The sequence below is a fragment of the Heloderma suspectum genome, chromosome 2, assembly GCF_057233095.1.
Source record: "Heloderma suspectum isolate Gila_16-S chromosome 2, 16-S_ref, whole genome shotgun sequence".
In the NCBI taxonomy this organism is placed as follows: domain Eukaryota; kingdom Metazoa; phylum Chordata; class Lepidosauria; order Squamata; family Helodermatidae; genus Heloderma; species Heloderma suspectum.
The window spans coordinates 199,343,515-199,361,010 of NC_139459.1; the positions used below are offsets into that span (position 1 = coordinate 199,343,515).

Consider the following 17,496-nt stretch of genomic DNA (forward strand, 5'->3'; position numbering starts at 1 on the left):
GCTGGAGATAAATTTAATAATCAATAAAGAATAACGAAGTAGGAGACATACATAATCAAGATCCTATAATCGCAAAAATGTTTCGTGCTGTGCTCCCATGTGCATCTACGTCTGTCTGCATTTACGGGGGTGGGGTGGGGGGTTGCTCTGAAACAAAAATCGCCCTTTGTGTTTGACGCCGCTGTTGTGATGCTCAGGAATAAGTGGGAGTTCTTGAAAATAAGGGACATCTGTCAACTCAACCGCAGATTATACTCAAACTGCATGCGGGCGAGGGGGGTGGGAGGGCTGCCCATCTGATTCACTGCTGCTGCTGTGCAGACGACCACGCCACTTTTCACACCGTTCCCCAAGGACGGCGCTTCCCCCACCCCTAACAAACCACCCCTGTTGCAAAAGCCCACCCCTCTCCTTGCCCTCTGTCCGCAGAGATCGCGCCATCCGCTCCACGCGGGCTCTAGCGGAGGCTGCAAACGCCGCCTTATGTCCCCGGGGCGGGAGGTCTGGAGCAAGCGCTCTGTGCCCCCTCTGCTGCTCTCGCTGCTGCTGCTGCTGCTGCAGCCATGCGCCGCCGACTACTGCAGCTGGAAGGGCAGGTAAGCGGGGATGGGGAATGGGTAGCAGGGCGCGGGCAAGAGGAGGCAGGGAGGCATCGACCGGGGAGGAGGACGGGCCGGAGTCTTCCCGCGTGGCATGACTTGACTTCTGGGCTTTCTGGTGAAATTGGCGCGGACTTTGCATACAATCCGACCTGGGCTGTCCATTTGCTTGCCTTGCCCCCGAATCCGAATTGTCAGCTCCGGAGAACTCACCATATCAGAAACCTCCATGCATTCAAACTGATGCCACGAATATGGCCATTTTCTCCTATGAAGGACATGACCGCTGTGTGGTTCCACCCGAGTTTTACAAATGTCCCCAGTCCTCGTAAGGAGCACCTGACTTCGCACTCAGGACTCACATTCGAATTCTCGGCTTCCTGCGAATGGCGACGTCCACAGCTGCATTAATTCAAACGGGGGACGTTGAATTGCGCAATAATCGTGCAATCCTGTTGATGTCAACTCAGAAGTAAGCCCCATTGAGTTCAGTGGGGCTTACTCCCAGGTAAGTAGCCACAGGATGGTAGCTTTAAAAAATTGAGGACAAGGTCTAGCTAAGACTAGGCACTTTTAGGTACCATCACTTTCACTGGGGGACACGTAAGCATGTGCTTAACCTGCTATTGAAACCAATGTATAACTTTGGCTGGACTGTGCTGCCGCTAATTTTATTATTGTTATTTGCAAATAATTCCTACTTTTTTAACTGAATGGAAGGAATCTAAATTATTTGAGATACCCTTAAAACTATGTTTTAAAGCCTCTGGCACATTTAAGGATCCTGCCAAAGTTCTTTTTAAGTCCCATTAATTTCAAAGGGGGCCATTTAAATTTGCCTCTCCTACTGATATTAATAAGACTTTAAAAAGCTTGATCATTCTTCCTGCATCATGCCCTAACTTCATGCACTAATTAAATATGTATTATTCTTAAACTATGAATTTACAATTGTATTTTAGCTCAATAGAATCAAGCACACATGTGGATTCTAAACATTTTATAAAAAACTGAAACTTTAGCATGTATTCATTGGCTAAATAGAAGTGGCCATGTTCAGGTCTGTATTCTGACAGATGTAAATGCTGAGGGCACTAGCAGTTTGAACTTGCACCCATACGATGTGTTATGATATTTGATGTTTGTTTTGAATCCTAGATGTACCTGTAGCTTCTTGCCTACTTTGGATCAAATATTGAATGTATAAGTGTCTGCTATTCGACACTGGCTATAGATTCAGACCAGAGATGCATGCGTACATGAATGAACATACACACACCAAACAGATGGTCAGTGTGTTTGGTTTGCTTTAAGTCCCTCTGCTTCTGAACAGGTGATTGGCTCTGCCAGCTCTTAAAGCACTAGCATTCAAAGCTGCAGTAAGACTTCCAACCTCATGTCCAGATCCAGATATGCAGCCCTGGGTGCAGGTATTCAGCCATGGAAAGAACTTGCACAGTACATGTTTGCTGAATGTACACAGTACACCCATCAAGAAGATCCGCACATGGAGGCCTGCTTCCTTACACAGATCCTTCCAGCTGGTTTAGGTGATCACTCTACAGTCAGTGGTGTAGTGGAGGCATGCCTTGCAGGGGCACAGCGCCAGCACTTTTTCATTAGCAGGGACTCCGATGTCATCTGCCACCCCCATCAGAACTCCCTGCTCCCTCTGAGCTTAGCTGCGATCCTCACTGTAGCTGTGGGGGAAATGAATTTTCCAAGCAACAATATATTGTTCCATGTTGGAATGCAAAGTATTTGGGATGACTTGGTCTGGAATGGGCAATTAAGACCTCTCCGCTTTACCAAAGACCTGCTCCTGGTGGAGATGAAAACTGTTAGAACTGGTTTGTGGATATGGAGAGACACAGCTGCCTGAAATTTTTGGACTGCCCTGGAGACTCTCACAATAAGCTCCTGCACTTCCAAATGTGCCACTACACCACTGTGTGTGTGTAGTTCAATCCAGCTGGGTGTGTGGATGTTTTTGTTGGAGGGGGAAGGGGGAGATATAATGAAGGAGCTTAGGGAAGGCTAATGGGTAATGTTGGGGCGCTAAGGGAGTGTGCAGGGGGGCTGTTTAAATGAGAAGGGATCTGTACATGAGGGCTGAGTTGAGAGGATGTGCGTCCATAAAGTATCATATTTTGAAAACCTAAAATGTTTGCGTTTGAGTGAGTGAAAAAGATTTTCATACCCCTGCATTTTTTCTCAGACGTCCAATTGAAATACCACTGCCTTACTCTCAGCTGCACTGTTTTTGGATCCCAGCTGAAGGCTGTGTATCTTACAAGGTTGTACAGTCTTAGAAGGGGGAGTGGCTGTGAGGGGGTGGGGCTGTGACTGTCATGAAGGGACCCTGCACTTCTGAATTTGCCACTACACTACTGTCTACAGTGTTCCCTCTGTAATAACTTTATAGCCAGCTTCAGCCCAAATAAGCATGTGCAAAGTGTATGGATAACAGCTGTAGAATTGGGCCAAAGCCACAATCCAGAGAACTGTGTAGCTAGCCTGAACACACCAGGAGAGCTTTGGACTTTTATTTCCCAAACAGCCAGTTGCCCGACCTCACTCAGGCGGAAGGTGGTGGGCTCTCCCACACTGGAGGCATTCAAGACGAGGCTGGACGACCATCTGTCGGGGATGCTCTGACTTGGATTCCTGCAGTGAGCAGGGGGTTGGACTCGATGGTCTTGTAGGCCTCTTCCAACCCTTCTATTCTATGATTCTATGACTGTACAGGATGCTACTTTTGAAGTATTGTGTGTGTGTGTGTGTGTGTGTGTGTGTTCAAAGATGTTTTGTAGTATGGCACACAGAACCAGGGTGAGGGGAGCTCTTTGCACTTGCTGTGTGAGTTACAGGGATGCATATGAATAAGGTTGCCGGATCCATCTTCGGAGATGGCTTCTGTGCCTTTAAGAATACTGGGGCTGCTGCTTCCTGGCCCTGCAGGATAGTGATGGAAAATGCCACACTTGGGTCAAACTGTCAGTTCTGCGCAATTCAAGATACAGGATCTCTTTTAGGATCTGGACCCGGCAACCCTAGACTGGGAATAGAATTGAAGCCCTGTGTCTCCCTTTCTCTGACAGCCTGATGTCCCGTTGATTGTGGCTGTTAATCCCATTGTTTTCTAGTGGTTTGAGCTGGGAGCCCCACTCCCGTGCAGTGGAGCAGGTCCACCTGCGCTGTACCGAGGGCTTCCTGGAATGGATGTACCCGGCGCGAGCCCTCCGCGTCATCTTGGAGCCCAACCTCTCAAGCACGCGGCACACCACGGTCTGCATCAAGCCGTCCAGCAACTTTCAAGGTGCCAGCATCTACGTGGAGCGTGACGGGCAGCTGCACCTGCTGGTGAGTGAGGCGGAGGAGCCCCGCCTGCACCACGTATCCTGCTTCAGCACCCCCACCCCCCAGCGGGTGGCCCTCTTCCTACAGGCTAGTCCTCAGAGGGACATCAGTCGCAAGACAGCCAGTTTCCAGTACGAGTTGCTTAGCAACCAGAGTGTCACAGGCCCAGACTTCCAGAAAATGGCTCTTGTAGAAGGTAAGGCTGGGACAGGAAGTGGCTCTTTGTTGGTTTAATGTTGTTTTAATATCTTAACTTTGTTGAATATTTTCATGTTAATGTTGTTTAATGTTTTTGGCCCCACTGAGCCCTCAAGGCAGGTTAGAGTAAATATCCCAAAACAAAGTTTTAAAAGCCAGTGTTCTTTTAAAAATGTATTTTTATTGGCATTTCAGCATAAAATCAACGAACAATATAACATCATGGGAATGCAAAAGCCAAGGTTAAAAAATTAAATATTCAAAGAATAAAAATTATTAACAAATAAAAAATAACAGCAACCATATCAGAACTAGGGATGTACGAAACACTTACCTGGCTCCGTTCCGGGGCATCCGCAGTGGGCAGGAGGTGCTCCGTCCCTCCCCCTGGAATCCTGCTTGGCCAGCTCTGCTCCACGGTGACTCCGCAGAGCCACCAGCTGGGGCGAGCCGCAGCTGGAATTCCACCCGCTGCCGGGCTGCTGCAGCCGCCATGTGCGTGGCTGCCAAGCCATGATAGGCTATGTAAGGATTTACATAGGCTATCACGACAAAAGGCAGCCACGCAAATGGCGGCCGCTACGCCATTTGCGTGGCTGCCAAGCCATGATAGGCTACATAAATACTTACATAGCCTATTACGGCAAAGAGCAGGGGTGCAAATGGCGTAGCGGCTGCCATTTGTGCCCCTGCTCTTTGCCATGATAGGCTATGTAAGTATTTACATAGCTTATCACGAAGAAAGGCAGCCACGCAAATGGCAGCCGCTACGACGGCCGCCATTTGTGGCCACAGCAGCCCGGGAGGCCAGCCAGAGCCGCCGCCACCAGGTATGCTCCGTCCCGGGGGGAATCCGTGGGGTGGCAGGGTGGGGAGGCCATTCCGCCACGGATTCTGGGGGGCCGGATTCTTAAGAATCTGGCCTCACTAGAGTCCATGGCAGAATTCTCTGACATCCCTACACATATAGGAAGTGGAAAGAACGCCAAGTAACAAAGGAAGAGTCCAGGCAGGTAGCACAGAATTGCAGGGATGGCATCAGGAAGGCTAAAGCTGAGAACGAGCTGAGGTTAGCGAGGGATGCTAAAAGCAACAAAAAGGCTTTCCTCAGATATGTGCATAGTAAAAGACAGAGAAAAGAAATGATGGTTCAGCTATTAAATAAGGATGGCAAAATGATAACAGATGATAAAGACAAGGCAGAAGTGCTCAATTCCTACTTTGGCTCAGTCTTCTCCCAAAAGACGGTCTATGACCCCCTTGGCAAAGGCGAAGTACAGGCTGAAGGGGCAGGATTGTAGCTTGAGATCGATAGGCATATGGTCAAGGAACATCTAATTGCTTTGAATGAGTTCAAATCTCCAGGGCCAGATGAAGTGCATCCTAGAGTAATAAAGGAACTGGCAGAAGAGCTCTCAGAACCACTGTCTATCAGAACTAAAACAAAACACAAGTCAGTTACTCAGTCAGTCATGCTGAAAGCGCTCTAGAGCAGAACACCTGCTGTTTCCCTCAAAGCCATAAATGAGCATGCCTGGCAAGCCATCTTTGGCAACAAATTCCATAGAATGGTTGGCGTAAAATGGTTGCTCTACAAGGGCCCAACTCCAACCTTACCTCTTAAAGACCTGGATAAGCAGATAAAGCTGCCAGGAACAGTAGTTTCTGATAGTATTATCACTGGACCCAATGGTGGCCAGCATTTTTAGCAAGCTCAGTACAAATCAAGCCCAAAGCATCCAACAGTGCCACTCCAGTGCTCACTCTGGTAGAACAGTCCCCTGCTCCTTGGTGCCGTTATATTTATGTATTAGTTATTTAAATTCCATCTTGCTTTCCAGCTGGTGTTGTTCACATTTCTGAGCCTCCCAACCCCACCCCCAGCAATAAAACCATAAAACAAACTTCAGTAAAACTAGCAGATACATAATTATAATACACCATTCTCTATGAAGCCTCTGGCATTACATCCAAGTCCCCATTGGCAGTATAATCCTACACACACATTTCCTTGAATGCCAGTCATTGCATATTCCAAAGCCTGGGGGAGGCCACCAAGAAGGCCCTTTCTCATGTCCCCACCAAATGGTGGTGGGATAGAGAGAAGGGCTCCTCCAAAGATCGTAAAACTCAGGCAGGCTTGTATGGAAGCCTTCCAGATAGCCTGGTCCCAAGACATTAAGGGCTTTATAGGTCATAACCAGCTCTTTGAATTCTGCCGGGAAACAGACAGGTAGCCAATGAAGCTGTTGAAACAAGGGAGTCACATGCGTCCCTGTAACCGGCTCTGGCCAACTTTCTGGCCGCAGCATTCTGGACCAGCTGAAGTTTCCAAATGATTTTCAAAGGCAGCCTTATGTAGAGCCCATTATAATACTCCAAACAACTACATTACTCTTCCTATCATTTATATAGATTGTTTAAAACACCCAGATGTTGTCCTGCCTGAGTATAGAGCACTCGAGAACAAAGGAGATGGTATTGGATGAAGAGAAATGACATACAATTCCATTTGATGAAAAATCCAGGGAAGCAGAGAGAGAGTAAAATCCTCCCTGCCGCTCAGCAGGCTGTGACAAACTAGTTTACGAGGTGGCTCCAATCAGGTGGCTACTGGTGACAGTTACCAGCCTATGTGACAATTAGTTTGAAAACATTATGTGACCTATCCTCCAGGTCTATTGTGAGGGCCAATGAAATAAGGATTGATAAGCGCTTTATATGTTTGTTAATGGTGTTATGGAAATGTAAGTGTTACACAAATGGCTCTGATCTACAAAGGTTGTCTTCAACCTGAGCTTCATCCAGATTCTGTTGAGGTCTCTGGACCAGGCTTACTGTCCTTGACCCATTCAGGAGTCCACTAGCAAAGCCCTTTATCCTTCCACTTGATATTTTTTGTATTCTCCAGCCATGTGCCGCCCTTGTGACAACATGGAACTTCTCATGGCTATTTGCAGCAGTGATTTTGGTAAGTACACTTTGCAGAAATTCAAGATACTTGGATATACTAACAGCGTGATCCTATGCATGTTTACTCAGAAGTAAGTCCTACTATGTTCAGTGGGGCTTACTCCCAGGTCATGTACATAGGATTGCAGCCTAACAGTCCTCTTGCTTAAGTAGGGTAAGTCATTTGTGTAGCATAAAAGGCTGCTTTTATGTTGCAGTGTGTACCTTTTCTTGAGCAAAGCAATATGGGACTAGTTCATGCCCAGTTCAGATGCTTAAGACAGGCTGAAGATCCTGTTCCCATGGTGGAGCAGGCAGGCATGCCCCCAGCACCAGGCACCACCATCATAATTTGCGATGTGGATACTTGCACATGTAGAGAACCAAGTAGCACAGTTTTCCTCCTCCTTAGTGGGGCAAGAATTGAACGCTTTGGGCTTCTGTACATATAGGCACCTTTGTGAAGTGCTCCAGTCACATATTTTGTTATGAGCAAAGTATGTGATGGAGAAGAATGCATCTGCCTGCTCCAGCACCGAGTAAGATCTTTAGCCCATTTGGTCGGGGAGATTTCCCTATTCCTTTGCTCATGCAAAAGTGCTTATTGAAAGTAGAATGTTCAAAATCCACTGTAGTATGGTGAAGTATCAATGCTGCCACTAGATCGCATTCTTTTCATGGGCCTCAACAAGGATACTGCCATCGTATTACCCATGCGTGCCATTTTGTATGTCACCATTACAGTGGAAATGCTAATTCGCACGTCTAAGTTTGAGCATTCTGTCCATGCAATATTTTTGTTTGTTTTCTGCAAGATGAGACTGTCAGAGCTAGTCATGCCCTGCACATCAGTCCTGAAAATATTTTCAGGGGGCTGGAGGGGTTGCTGTGGGAAAGAGGGGGCAGGGAGGTCTATATCTGCCAGCACAGTTGATCCAGCTTAAATCTGAATCCAACCCACTTTGAGCTCAGGGGAGGTGGGGTCTTCAGTAAATCAGTCTGCGGGAGAACAGATTCATGAGTAGTGTGAATGCTTCTCATTTAGATCTTTGCAGGCATATCAGTAGTTTTGGTCCCCCAAGGTGGCTTGAAATTAAAATAATCAAAATAAAATAATCAAATAATAAATAAAACAGTAAATATAATAGGGCCTTTTCTGTGCCACCACAGAGAAGGTCCTGCTCCTTGTAACAACCAGCGTTGGTTTTGATGACAAAAATATCAAGGGCTCATTTGAAGGTTTTAATACACAGTAAGGAGGGGGAGGGTGGTGACAGGCTAACACACACACAACCAACTTTCCTTGCGCACAGTCAGTCTTTTCCTGGGAAAAAATGCTTCCACAGATAGCTCCGTATCTTCAGGATCAGAGTGTCAGACTCTGTATAACCAAAAAAGAAACATCACTGTATTGCTGCTTCTATTGTAATGTATATTGCTATTGCAATGACGTGTGTGTAATTTTTCCTTATATCCCATGATTTTGTCATTGTTGTCCTATTTCTTCAAATGGATTAAAAAACACACACACTCCTTGGGAAAGCTCAGAGCTGCTTAGATGGGGCTCCAGGCAGTCTCCCAACCACACACTGGCTCAACTTCAGCAATGTTCCTAGAGCAGCTTTCCCCAACCTGGTGCCCTCCAGATGTTTTGGCAGCCCGATTCCCATCAGTCCTAGTCAGCATTGCCACTGATCAGGAATCCTGGGAGTTGTAGTCCAAACAGCTGGAGGGCACCAGGTTGAAGAAGGCTGTCCTAGAGCGTTGTTCTTCAGCAGGTGGATCTGAACCCACAACTGGGTTGCGCTTCAACCCAAGTTAATGTGCAGCAATGGCATCACTATTTAGCGGCCTCTTTTTTTAAGGGGTTGCCTTGTAAGGAAAGAGAGAGAATAAGAAAAACAGTGAGAGGAGGACAGAGGGGTATAAAAGAAAAAACACAGAATGATGGGCATGTACTGTAAAAGAAAAATTAAAAGTGGGTCCCATGTTGGGGCTAACAGCAAGCCCTGAGTCTAAAAAAAATACATAAGTAGGACCAGTGGTTAAGCACAAGCTTTGCATGGAAAAGGTCCCCGATGTTCAGTCCCAAGCATCTCCAGATAAAAAGAAGGATTAGATAGCAGAACCTGGGAAAGGCCCTCTTCTCCTCTGCCTAAGACCCTGGAGAGCCACTTGTCAGTCAGAGTAGGGATGTATGGATTTTGTAAAATCTGCAAAAGTCTGCATTTCATGGATTCTCTGTTCCATTGTCTGCACATTGGTGAAATTGGATTTTTTTCCAGTTTCCCAAATTTGCACAAATTTCCCACCACCACCACTGCCACTCCCAATGTGCATTTTTATGCTTTATTGGGAAATGTTCATTTTTGGCCAGTTTTTTAAAAATTTTATGTAGTTTTCTATTACTAAATTTGCATGAAATTCTGGAAAGTGACAAAAAAAAAAACCCAGTCCAGAAGCCTGTGGAATCTGTGCAACTTTGGAAAAGCCAGTCCGCTGCAGAACCTGAAGGTTGGATTCATAGAAATCTGAAGTCATTTGATTCCGTTGTGGATTTCTCTAACTTCCCTATGTCAGAGTAAATGGGCCAGATGGCAAAATACTCCGACTTGCTGTACAGCCGCTTTCCAAATATGAAGATACCTGGTTTGGACCGTACACTGAGCCAATTTTTATTACTTGGCTCAAGTTGGCTGGCCATTTCCATTCTTCTCCTGCTTGCCAAAGCAATCAGCCCCACTGTTTTAACTTGATCAAGTTACCAGGTCTCAAGCAAGCCACACTCCTTGCTGAGCCCTCCTCCCCCCACCCTGAAGACTGACAGATGTGGTGCTGAAGGGCACACAATGGGGGGCACTTACACGTAAAGCACCAACAGACCAGAAGAAATAGCCCTTTGAACTGACTCTATTTATGGCTTGACATCTCTGTCCTGAGTTCACCAGTCTCCACCATCAAGGTTTTTTGGATTAGAGAAAATAGCTGCTAATGAAAGTGTAAATGACCCCCAAAGTGAATTGGAGCTTTCTGGTTCTTAAGATGGAAGGTGGTCAGTCACTTGACCATGGGCTGCACAGGAGCAACTTGGATGAGAGGAACAAGAGCATTATAGCTTGTCAATAGACTTGACTGCATCCGAGTAAAAAATGTTCACACAAAGCTGGGTTGGCGTGGGGAGGGGGGTAGGGAGGAAGGGGGCAGTACAGGGGACATCTGTTGTGCTCAAAGGCTAGCGTCTCCAGGAAACTGGGTTAGCCAAGGAAGGTCCTGAAATTTTCCTAAATAAGATCTTTGTGCCTGTGACATGACTGAGATAATTATCCCCAACAGGGGAGATTTTTAAACGATGCCGGATCTTGCAAACAAATTCCATAATTGATGACTTGATTTTTGGGTGCCGCAAATAGAAATTGTCCTTGAAAACTGTAAGTCTGGGAAAGGCCTCCTTTCTCATTTGTGTCAGAATTACGGTCCATTTATTCAACCAGAGATGTTTTGTTTTTTAATGGGCAGGGGGTGCTTATCAGGTAGCATCAAATATGTGCTTGACACAGTGGTCATCTAAATGCTGTTCTGTGGATCCCAAATCTTGATTTAGAATCTAAATTTTGGAACAGCCTTCCCCAACCTGGTGCCCTGCTGATGTTTTGGGCTACAACTCCCATAATCCCTCACTATTGGCTATGCTAGCTGAGGCTGATGGGAGTTGTAGTCCAAAACCAGGTAGAGACCAGGTTGGGGAAGGCTGTTCCAAAATTTAGATTCTAAATCAATGCAATTAGCATGGGAGATGTGTATGATGGGTTATTCTAAGGGCCATATTCTGTCTGAGATGGCAAAAAAATATAGAGGTCACCATGTACACAAGAGGTCAGTTTACACATCAGCTTTCCCCAACCTGCCACATGTGGTGTACTATAACTCCCAGAATCCCCAGACATATCTGGAGGGCGCTGGATTGGAGAAGGTTGTTATGCATTCATGTATACCACTTAATTTCTCTACACTTTCCATGACTGACTCCACTCAAAAGCACTGTTAGAAGTGACCTATAGTGATCCTGAGAGGAGCATGCATGGCTCTACCAACTCAATACCTGTGAACTTTAAGGATCCTAAGTGGAGCAAAGCATCATAGGGCTCAAAAGCACCCGATGACTCAGACAACTTAAATGTAAATGTTTTTTTTTTTCAGAAAACATTTGCAGATTGCATCTCTTAAATCAAAAATAATTTTGGTCTTCCCAACTGTAATGGCTTCTAATTGCCCATTGAGAGGCTGCAGATGCCCTTCTGTTCGGGAGGACAGGAAGTGACACTCACAGCCATGCCTTATCTCTGCAAACTGTTTTTCGGATTAGGCTGGGTTAACACAATCATGCAGGGGAAATAAGCCACAGTGTCTTATTTCCCCTCCCTGCACATGCCACGGGGATGACTGTAATTACCCCTGGCACCACGTTTTGTCATGTAATGTGAACCCAGCAAGGGTGGCTTGTTGCTGTGGGTAACAAGCCACCCAGAACAAGCAACAAGCCACCCTGGCTGGGTTCGCACAACAAGCTAGGGGTAATTATGCTAATCCCCCTGGCATGTGAAGGGCAGGGAAATAAACCACTGTAGCTTATTTCCCCTCTGTGATCATGCGAACCAGGTCTTAGAGTGGGATGGCCCATGGGTGCTCACTGAACTCCCTCAGTGGGTTCCATGATCAGAGAAGGAAAATAAGCCATGGTGATTTCTTTTCCCACCCTGCATGTGCCAGCTGTGAACCGCCTAATTAGTATAATTACCTTCACCAGGTGTGGGTTGTCATGATGTCTGAAGCCTGCTAGGGTGGGCAACTGGGGTAGTTTACAGCTCACCCCGAAACCCATGACTTATTCTAGGGCTTCAGAGTGGTTTGTCCCTGTGTTACTAGGAAGGAAATCCACTCTCTGCCTTATAGGCCACTCAGGACAGCTCTGCCTTGCAACCTGGAGACCTCCTACCTGGCAGGATCAAGGGCCAAACTACATGTTACACTAGATCAGCCTTCCCCAACCTGGTGCCCTCCAGACATTTTGGACTACAACTCCTATCAGTTCCAGCCAGCATTGTCAACTGGGGATGGTGGAAATTGAAGTCCAAAACATCAGGATTGGAGAGCACCAGGTTGGGGAAGCCCTGCATTTGAGTTCCTTGACTGGGAATGCTAACATCATTTTCTTCTTTACGAAACTGTGTGTGTTGATTTGGAAAGGGCCAGACCACATGCCACAGCCCCAACCCCTACCCTTGTGGAGCCGCTATTATCCACAGAGGCAAAAACACAGAGGCATAAAAAGTGTGGCTTGGTGTGGGGAGCAATTTAAGTTGGGGAATCAGCCAGGGGGCAAAGGTTTATAATCTTCTCTCCCCCTGCATCCACAATACAAGTTGGGACACAAGGGCTGGTTTTTGAAGCTGAAAAATTACAGTGATGGAACTCCAGTGTTCATGTGTAGGTAGGCCTCAACAGTACTGTGTCAGATAGGACTTTGGTCCAAGAGCTTCTTATAAGGCATCCCCTTATACCACAGGTTGCAATCATGGTAATGAAGCAGCTTATCCTTTAAGCAGACATCTGTGTATTGCATTCCCATCTAGTGGTGAGAGGATCAATCCAAAACGTCACCCACGATTCAGAGAACCACATGTCCCAGGTTGAAGTTGGCGTGCAACGAGTCTACAGGCAGAAAAACCGGATCTTTCAGCAAGACAAAGCAACTGGCGAGTGGCGGGGCCCCATCAAAACCTTGCTGCAGTGCAAGGTGAAGAAAGGGGCTGGGGACTTCCTCTTCACTGGCAGTGAGCACTTTGGTGAAGCTTGGCTGGGTTGTGCCCCAAGGTTTAAAGACTTCAGTGCTATCTATCAAATAGCCAGAAAGAGAGGAGCAAATCCCTGTGAATTTCAGTTTGACTGATGAGTCACTGCCTGTCATGATCAAAACAACCGATTTCAGGACAGTTTGATGTATAGAATGGCGCTGATCATGAGAGTTGGCAGAGGTTGAATGTTAAATGTGCATGGGTCTTTTTTTTTTTAAAGGGAAAAGAGTCAGTGTACTCTTGTGAATAGAGGCAGGTTTGCACCAGGAAGAGTTAGCATCACATCTCACCTGTCATGACTCATTGTGAACTCTTGGGCAAGTTAAGTTCTTGACACCTCAGTTCCCAGTCTGTAAAATGCGAATAGTAGTGACCTACCTCACAGGGTTGTTGTGAGGACAAATAATAAAGTTAAGCACTTTGCAAATAAAAAATTAAACAAGTGGTAATTTTCTTCTAAAACTGGAAGCACATGTTTTGAATTCCAAAGAGAAAGTGGCCTGTTTTTATGGAATGAAATCCCATTTCAGTATTGGATATGAAGCCCAGCTCTGTCCAAAAGATGTTCATTTATGTCCTCATTATATATAAGGATTTAAAGTAGGGGTGGGCAACTTGTGTCCCTCCAGATGTTTTGGCTTAAAACCCATCATCCCTCACCCTTGGCTATGCTGACTAGGGCTGATGGGAGTTGTAGGCCAAGACATCTGCAGGGGCACAAATTGCCCGCACCTTGGTTAAAAGGCATGGTATTTAATTCCATATACTGTATGTACTTGGATGTAGATGAGGAGCTCCCGAGTGAATTGTTTTCTTAAACAGAGCAAACATCTTGCATTTATCCCTTTGTGCGTGCAAAGTTCTCCCCTCCATTGAACTGAATTAAGCCTTTGTGGATGGTTGTTGGGGCAAGGTTTTTATTCTCAACACAGGCTTTCACTTGAATTGAGAATCCGCTATGATGAATACAACCCAAGAATAGATGCATCATCATTGCATTGCAGCTTCTCCCACTCCGCTTCATTGCCTGCCTTGTGTAGGGGCAGGAAAGCCCTCTTAGTGACGTTACAGCAGCCATTTTAGTTTATTAGACACAACGACAGAGAGAAGAGCTGCTGCCACAGGCCTGCCGTGTTTGGCAGGGGCTTGGAGAGATCCAACCTTTCCAATGCCTTGTTTCAGCCTCATTTTTGAAACTGAGCAATGGTTGCAGCCCGCAGAGGGAGGTGGTTCTCTCCCCCCGGTCCTGCATTATGAAGTCACTGAAAGACCAAACAGCCTTAAGAATCTATAATGAGTTTTTGAGTGACTAGGACCAACCCTATAAACAGCTTGTGAATAGAAGGACATGCAGTCACACTCCACTCTTCCTATGAAAGAGTTCTTACTTAAGCCTCACTGAATCGGGATCCTTCTACATACAGTTGCTCTTGTATATGGCAACCAGCATAATGCAATGTTATTAGTCTGACATTTCTGTTCGGAAGACGAATGCAGCTATTCTAGTTTTATCCAACTCTCTCTCAATATTTTCCTGTTCTTTACAAGCACTACACTATGCAGCCTAGCTCCCAACCTTCAGCTGATCATGAAGAACTCTATGAGAGTTGATTTTAGGCTGCAATCTTATACACACTTAACTGAACAAAAGTCCCACTGCATTCAGTAGAACATACATCTCTCAACTGTTATGCACAGGGTTGCCTTGTTAGTCTCCTTTCTGCGTTCAATGTTAAATACATTCTAGGTTGTACTTTACACAGCAGACATGCAATCTATCGTATGCCACTTAACATATTTGTAAACAGTTTCCAGAACAGTATGACGTCCCTGGAACACTGCAAGGTTGCCATTTTGCATGTGGTGAATACGGCAACAAACATAACCTAGTATGCAAGACATTTTAAGTTTCTTTGGGCCCAATCTACATAGCTGGGCAAAAAGCATGGCAAATGGATGCTGCTGTTCCTGGGGGCAGGGGGAGCAGCACCAGGAAGCCCCCGGGGTTGACAATGGGGCTTCTGCCGAGGCAGGAGCCTTGGCAGTTGCCCAGCAATACTCCTCCCTGACAGAGGCCCTGGGCAGTTTCATCTGTTACTAACATGGGTTAACCAAACTGGGTTAGTCATGACTGACTTAATTCACATTGATTTCAATGGGTCTACTGTATGACAAAATCTGGATCAAACCCACTATTTTCTGTAATATTTGGAAAGTATTTATCTGGGTTTTTTTTTTAATGTATTATCAGACAGAAACAGCCTTCATGTGCTACGGAAAAGACTCCAAATCCATAGTACAAATGTAGAGACCAAACCGTAACACATGAAGCGGCCTTAAACTTACTTTATGCACATTTGTTCTCTGCAGTTATTGGTGGGCAGAAATGTACACCTTGACCATGAGTTTCTTTTGCCATGCATGCACAGTATAGGAAAGAAAACTGCTGTATGCATCAACTTCTCACCTCAACCAATCATAGCAAACACAAACACCTGACACCAGCTTTATATACCTTTCCCCCCACAATATGGAGAAGTGTCCCTTCACATCTACACAAAAGAAAGTGATGACCTTGATTTCAGATGTACACGAGGTAGAGAGCCAAATTAGACACATTACAGCAGTAGACCCATCAAAAGTATGCAACATCATCACCCCACAAACTCAATTAGCGCTAGGGAGCTCTTCTGAATCTGTTGCACAAGTGCTTGTGCAAACAGTTATGCAAATGTAACTTTAGATGGATTGTCCTCTTGCTCATAATTTGGAATCTAGTTGCCACTAGCACAACATCATTTGCACTAGCAGGACACAGCTGGATACTTCCCTATGTGTTTAAACTCCCAAATCATATCAAAAAGGGGGGGGTCAGAGGGGGCCTGGACTTTGGGCCTCAAAGGCCAGCTCTAACTGCACCACTGCTTGCCATTTAAATCAGACCCATCCTACCTCACTTTCTAAGTGATTAGGTGAGATCCAAGTTTAAACACGTGCATGCCACCATCACATCTAGTTAAGCAGTTCTCAACATTGTCACCAATGGAGAATTTAAAACTTCACTTTAACAACTGAAATTAGCTTTATGAAACCTTTTGGGGTCCCACAAAACAAAACAAAAGCAACTTCTGTTACTTTTGTTAGTGAAAGAGAAAGCAAGCTTCCAGGATTCTCAAAACCTCTTATTCAGGCAGAGTTTTCAGGGCTGCTGCGGTCAGTTTAGAAAAAGCTTTTAATCAGGCATTAAAAAAAAATAATGCCAGAGCTTTTAAAAAACTACAGATGGCAAGCACCAGCTTAAAAAAGCGATAAAGGGACTCATCCCCCTCCCCGTTAAAATAGCAATGGAAGCCAAAATGGGTGCAAAAGCATTTAAAACATGTTTTTATCCGATGGATAGTGAGTACTTATGCTGAAACTCATCACTAATATAAACAAGTTTCATTTACAATCATTAGCTCAAAATGGTTTGCTGTACTGGAGAAGAATAAAAATTACAAGGTTATAAAGACACTAAGGGTTTAATCCAATGATACTCAAACTAGTGAGAGTTTTACCACCTGTTTTAAAAGGTAGATTGTACTTTTATTTTTAAAGCGAATGTAATAATCCAACAAGCAAAACATTTTATAATATAAAAGCATGTGTGGCATTTGAAGCAAGGTCATTTACTGTATTTTGACTAGTATTTTTTTTTTTTTTTAGCTTCTTGCATGTGTGCATACAGAGTGCCTGTTCCTGAACTTGAATCATTTTGGAACCATGAATCCCTAGCACTGGCACTTTCTCCTAAATTATCTCCTTCTTTTCAATTAGCTTTTATTATTTTAATGGAGGATCCTCCCTCCCTCCCACAGCTTTTGGGGCTTGCTCACATAATTGCCTATATTTTATGTAAATGGAATTGTTACACCGTAAAATGATATACAAATGTGTCTACCACACAAAGTCCAATAAAGAGCCTGAATAAACCCATTATTTACAATGTAACAGCATCTGATAGCAGCCTGGGAAACATAGACCTGACAGATGCGGGCCCGTGACAAGGCCTGAAAAAAGTGAATGGGGAGGGCTCCAATAGACCACAATTAATTGACTTTTAAAATAACTCCTTTTTTTCACAGTTCTACTTGGCTGAGCAGGATTCACAAATTGCTGTCTTGAACTTTTTAATGGGACAAAATAGCTGCCAATGAAAGTCTAAATGACATGGGCTTTGAATGGGGACCGTACAATGACCACACCGTGACATGTTTTTAACTGACATATTGATTATTTGAGAAGTAGCAGCCACTCAATTGAAGACAGAGGAGAAGAGGAGGTGAAGGAGGGCAACAGAGAGAACGGAAGCAATGGGGGAGAAAGCTATGCCGTTGAAGAATTGTCCCAAATGTGAAGTTAAAACCTGAAGGTTGTGTCTAAAGCGAGTTTTGAATATTTCAGTCAAGTTTCACTGGAGTACCTGCTTCCAACTGTGGCACTTGTCACATCTCTGGTTCAAAACAGATGCCAGATGAAGGTCTGTAAACAACAAC

The 17,496-nt window shown here is 45.2% G+C and overlaps 1 protein-coding gene across 1 annotated transcript; it reads left to right on the forward strand.

The window, feature by feature from the left end:
• Nucleotides 1-449: 449 nt before the first annotated feature.
• On the forward strand, nt 450-13,385 carry LOC146353767 (meteorin-like protein). Its single transcript, XM_084837245.1, has 4 exons — nt 450-596; nt 3,746-4,155; nt 7,069-7,128; nt 12,740-13,385. Exons 1-4 carry the CDS (start codon nt 484-486, stop codon nt 13,054-13,056), a joined length of 900 nt encoding a protein of 299 aa, XP_084693371.1. The 5' UTR covers nt 450-483; the 3' UTR covers nt 13,057-13,385.
• The last annotated feature ends 4,111 nt before the right edge of the window (nt 13,386-17,496 follow it).

Coding starts and splice junctions, on each gene's coding strand:
- LOC146353767 (XM_084837245.1), top strand. CDS start 484: ATGTCCCCGGGGCGGGAGGTCTGGAGCAAGCGCTCTGTGCCCCCTCTG. Junction 4,156..7,068: donor GAAAATGGCTCTTGTAGAAG/GTAAGGCTGGGA, acceptor TGTATTCTCCAG/CCATGTGCCGCCCTTGTGAC. Junction 7,129..12,739: donor TATTTGCAGCAGTGATTTTG/GTAAGTACACTT, acceptor ATTCCCATCTAG/TGGTGAGAGGATCAATCCAA.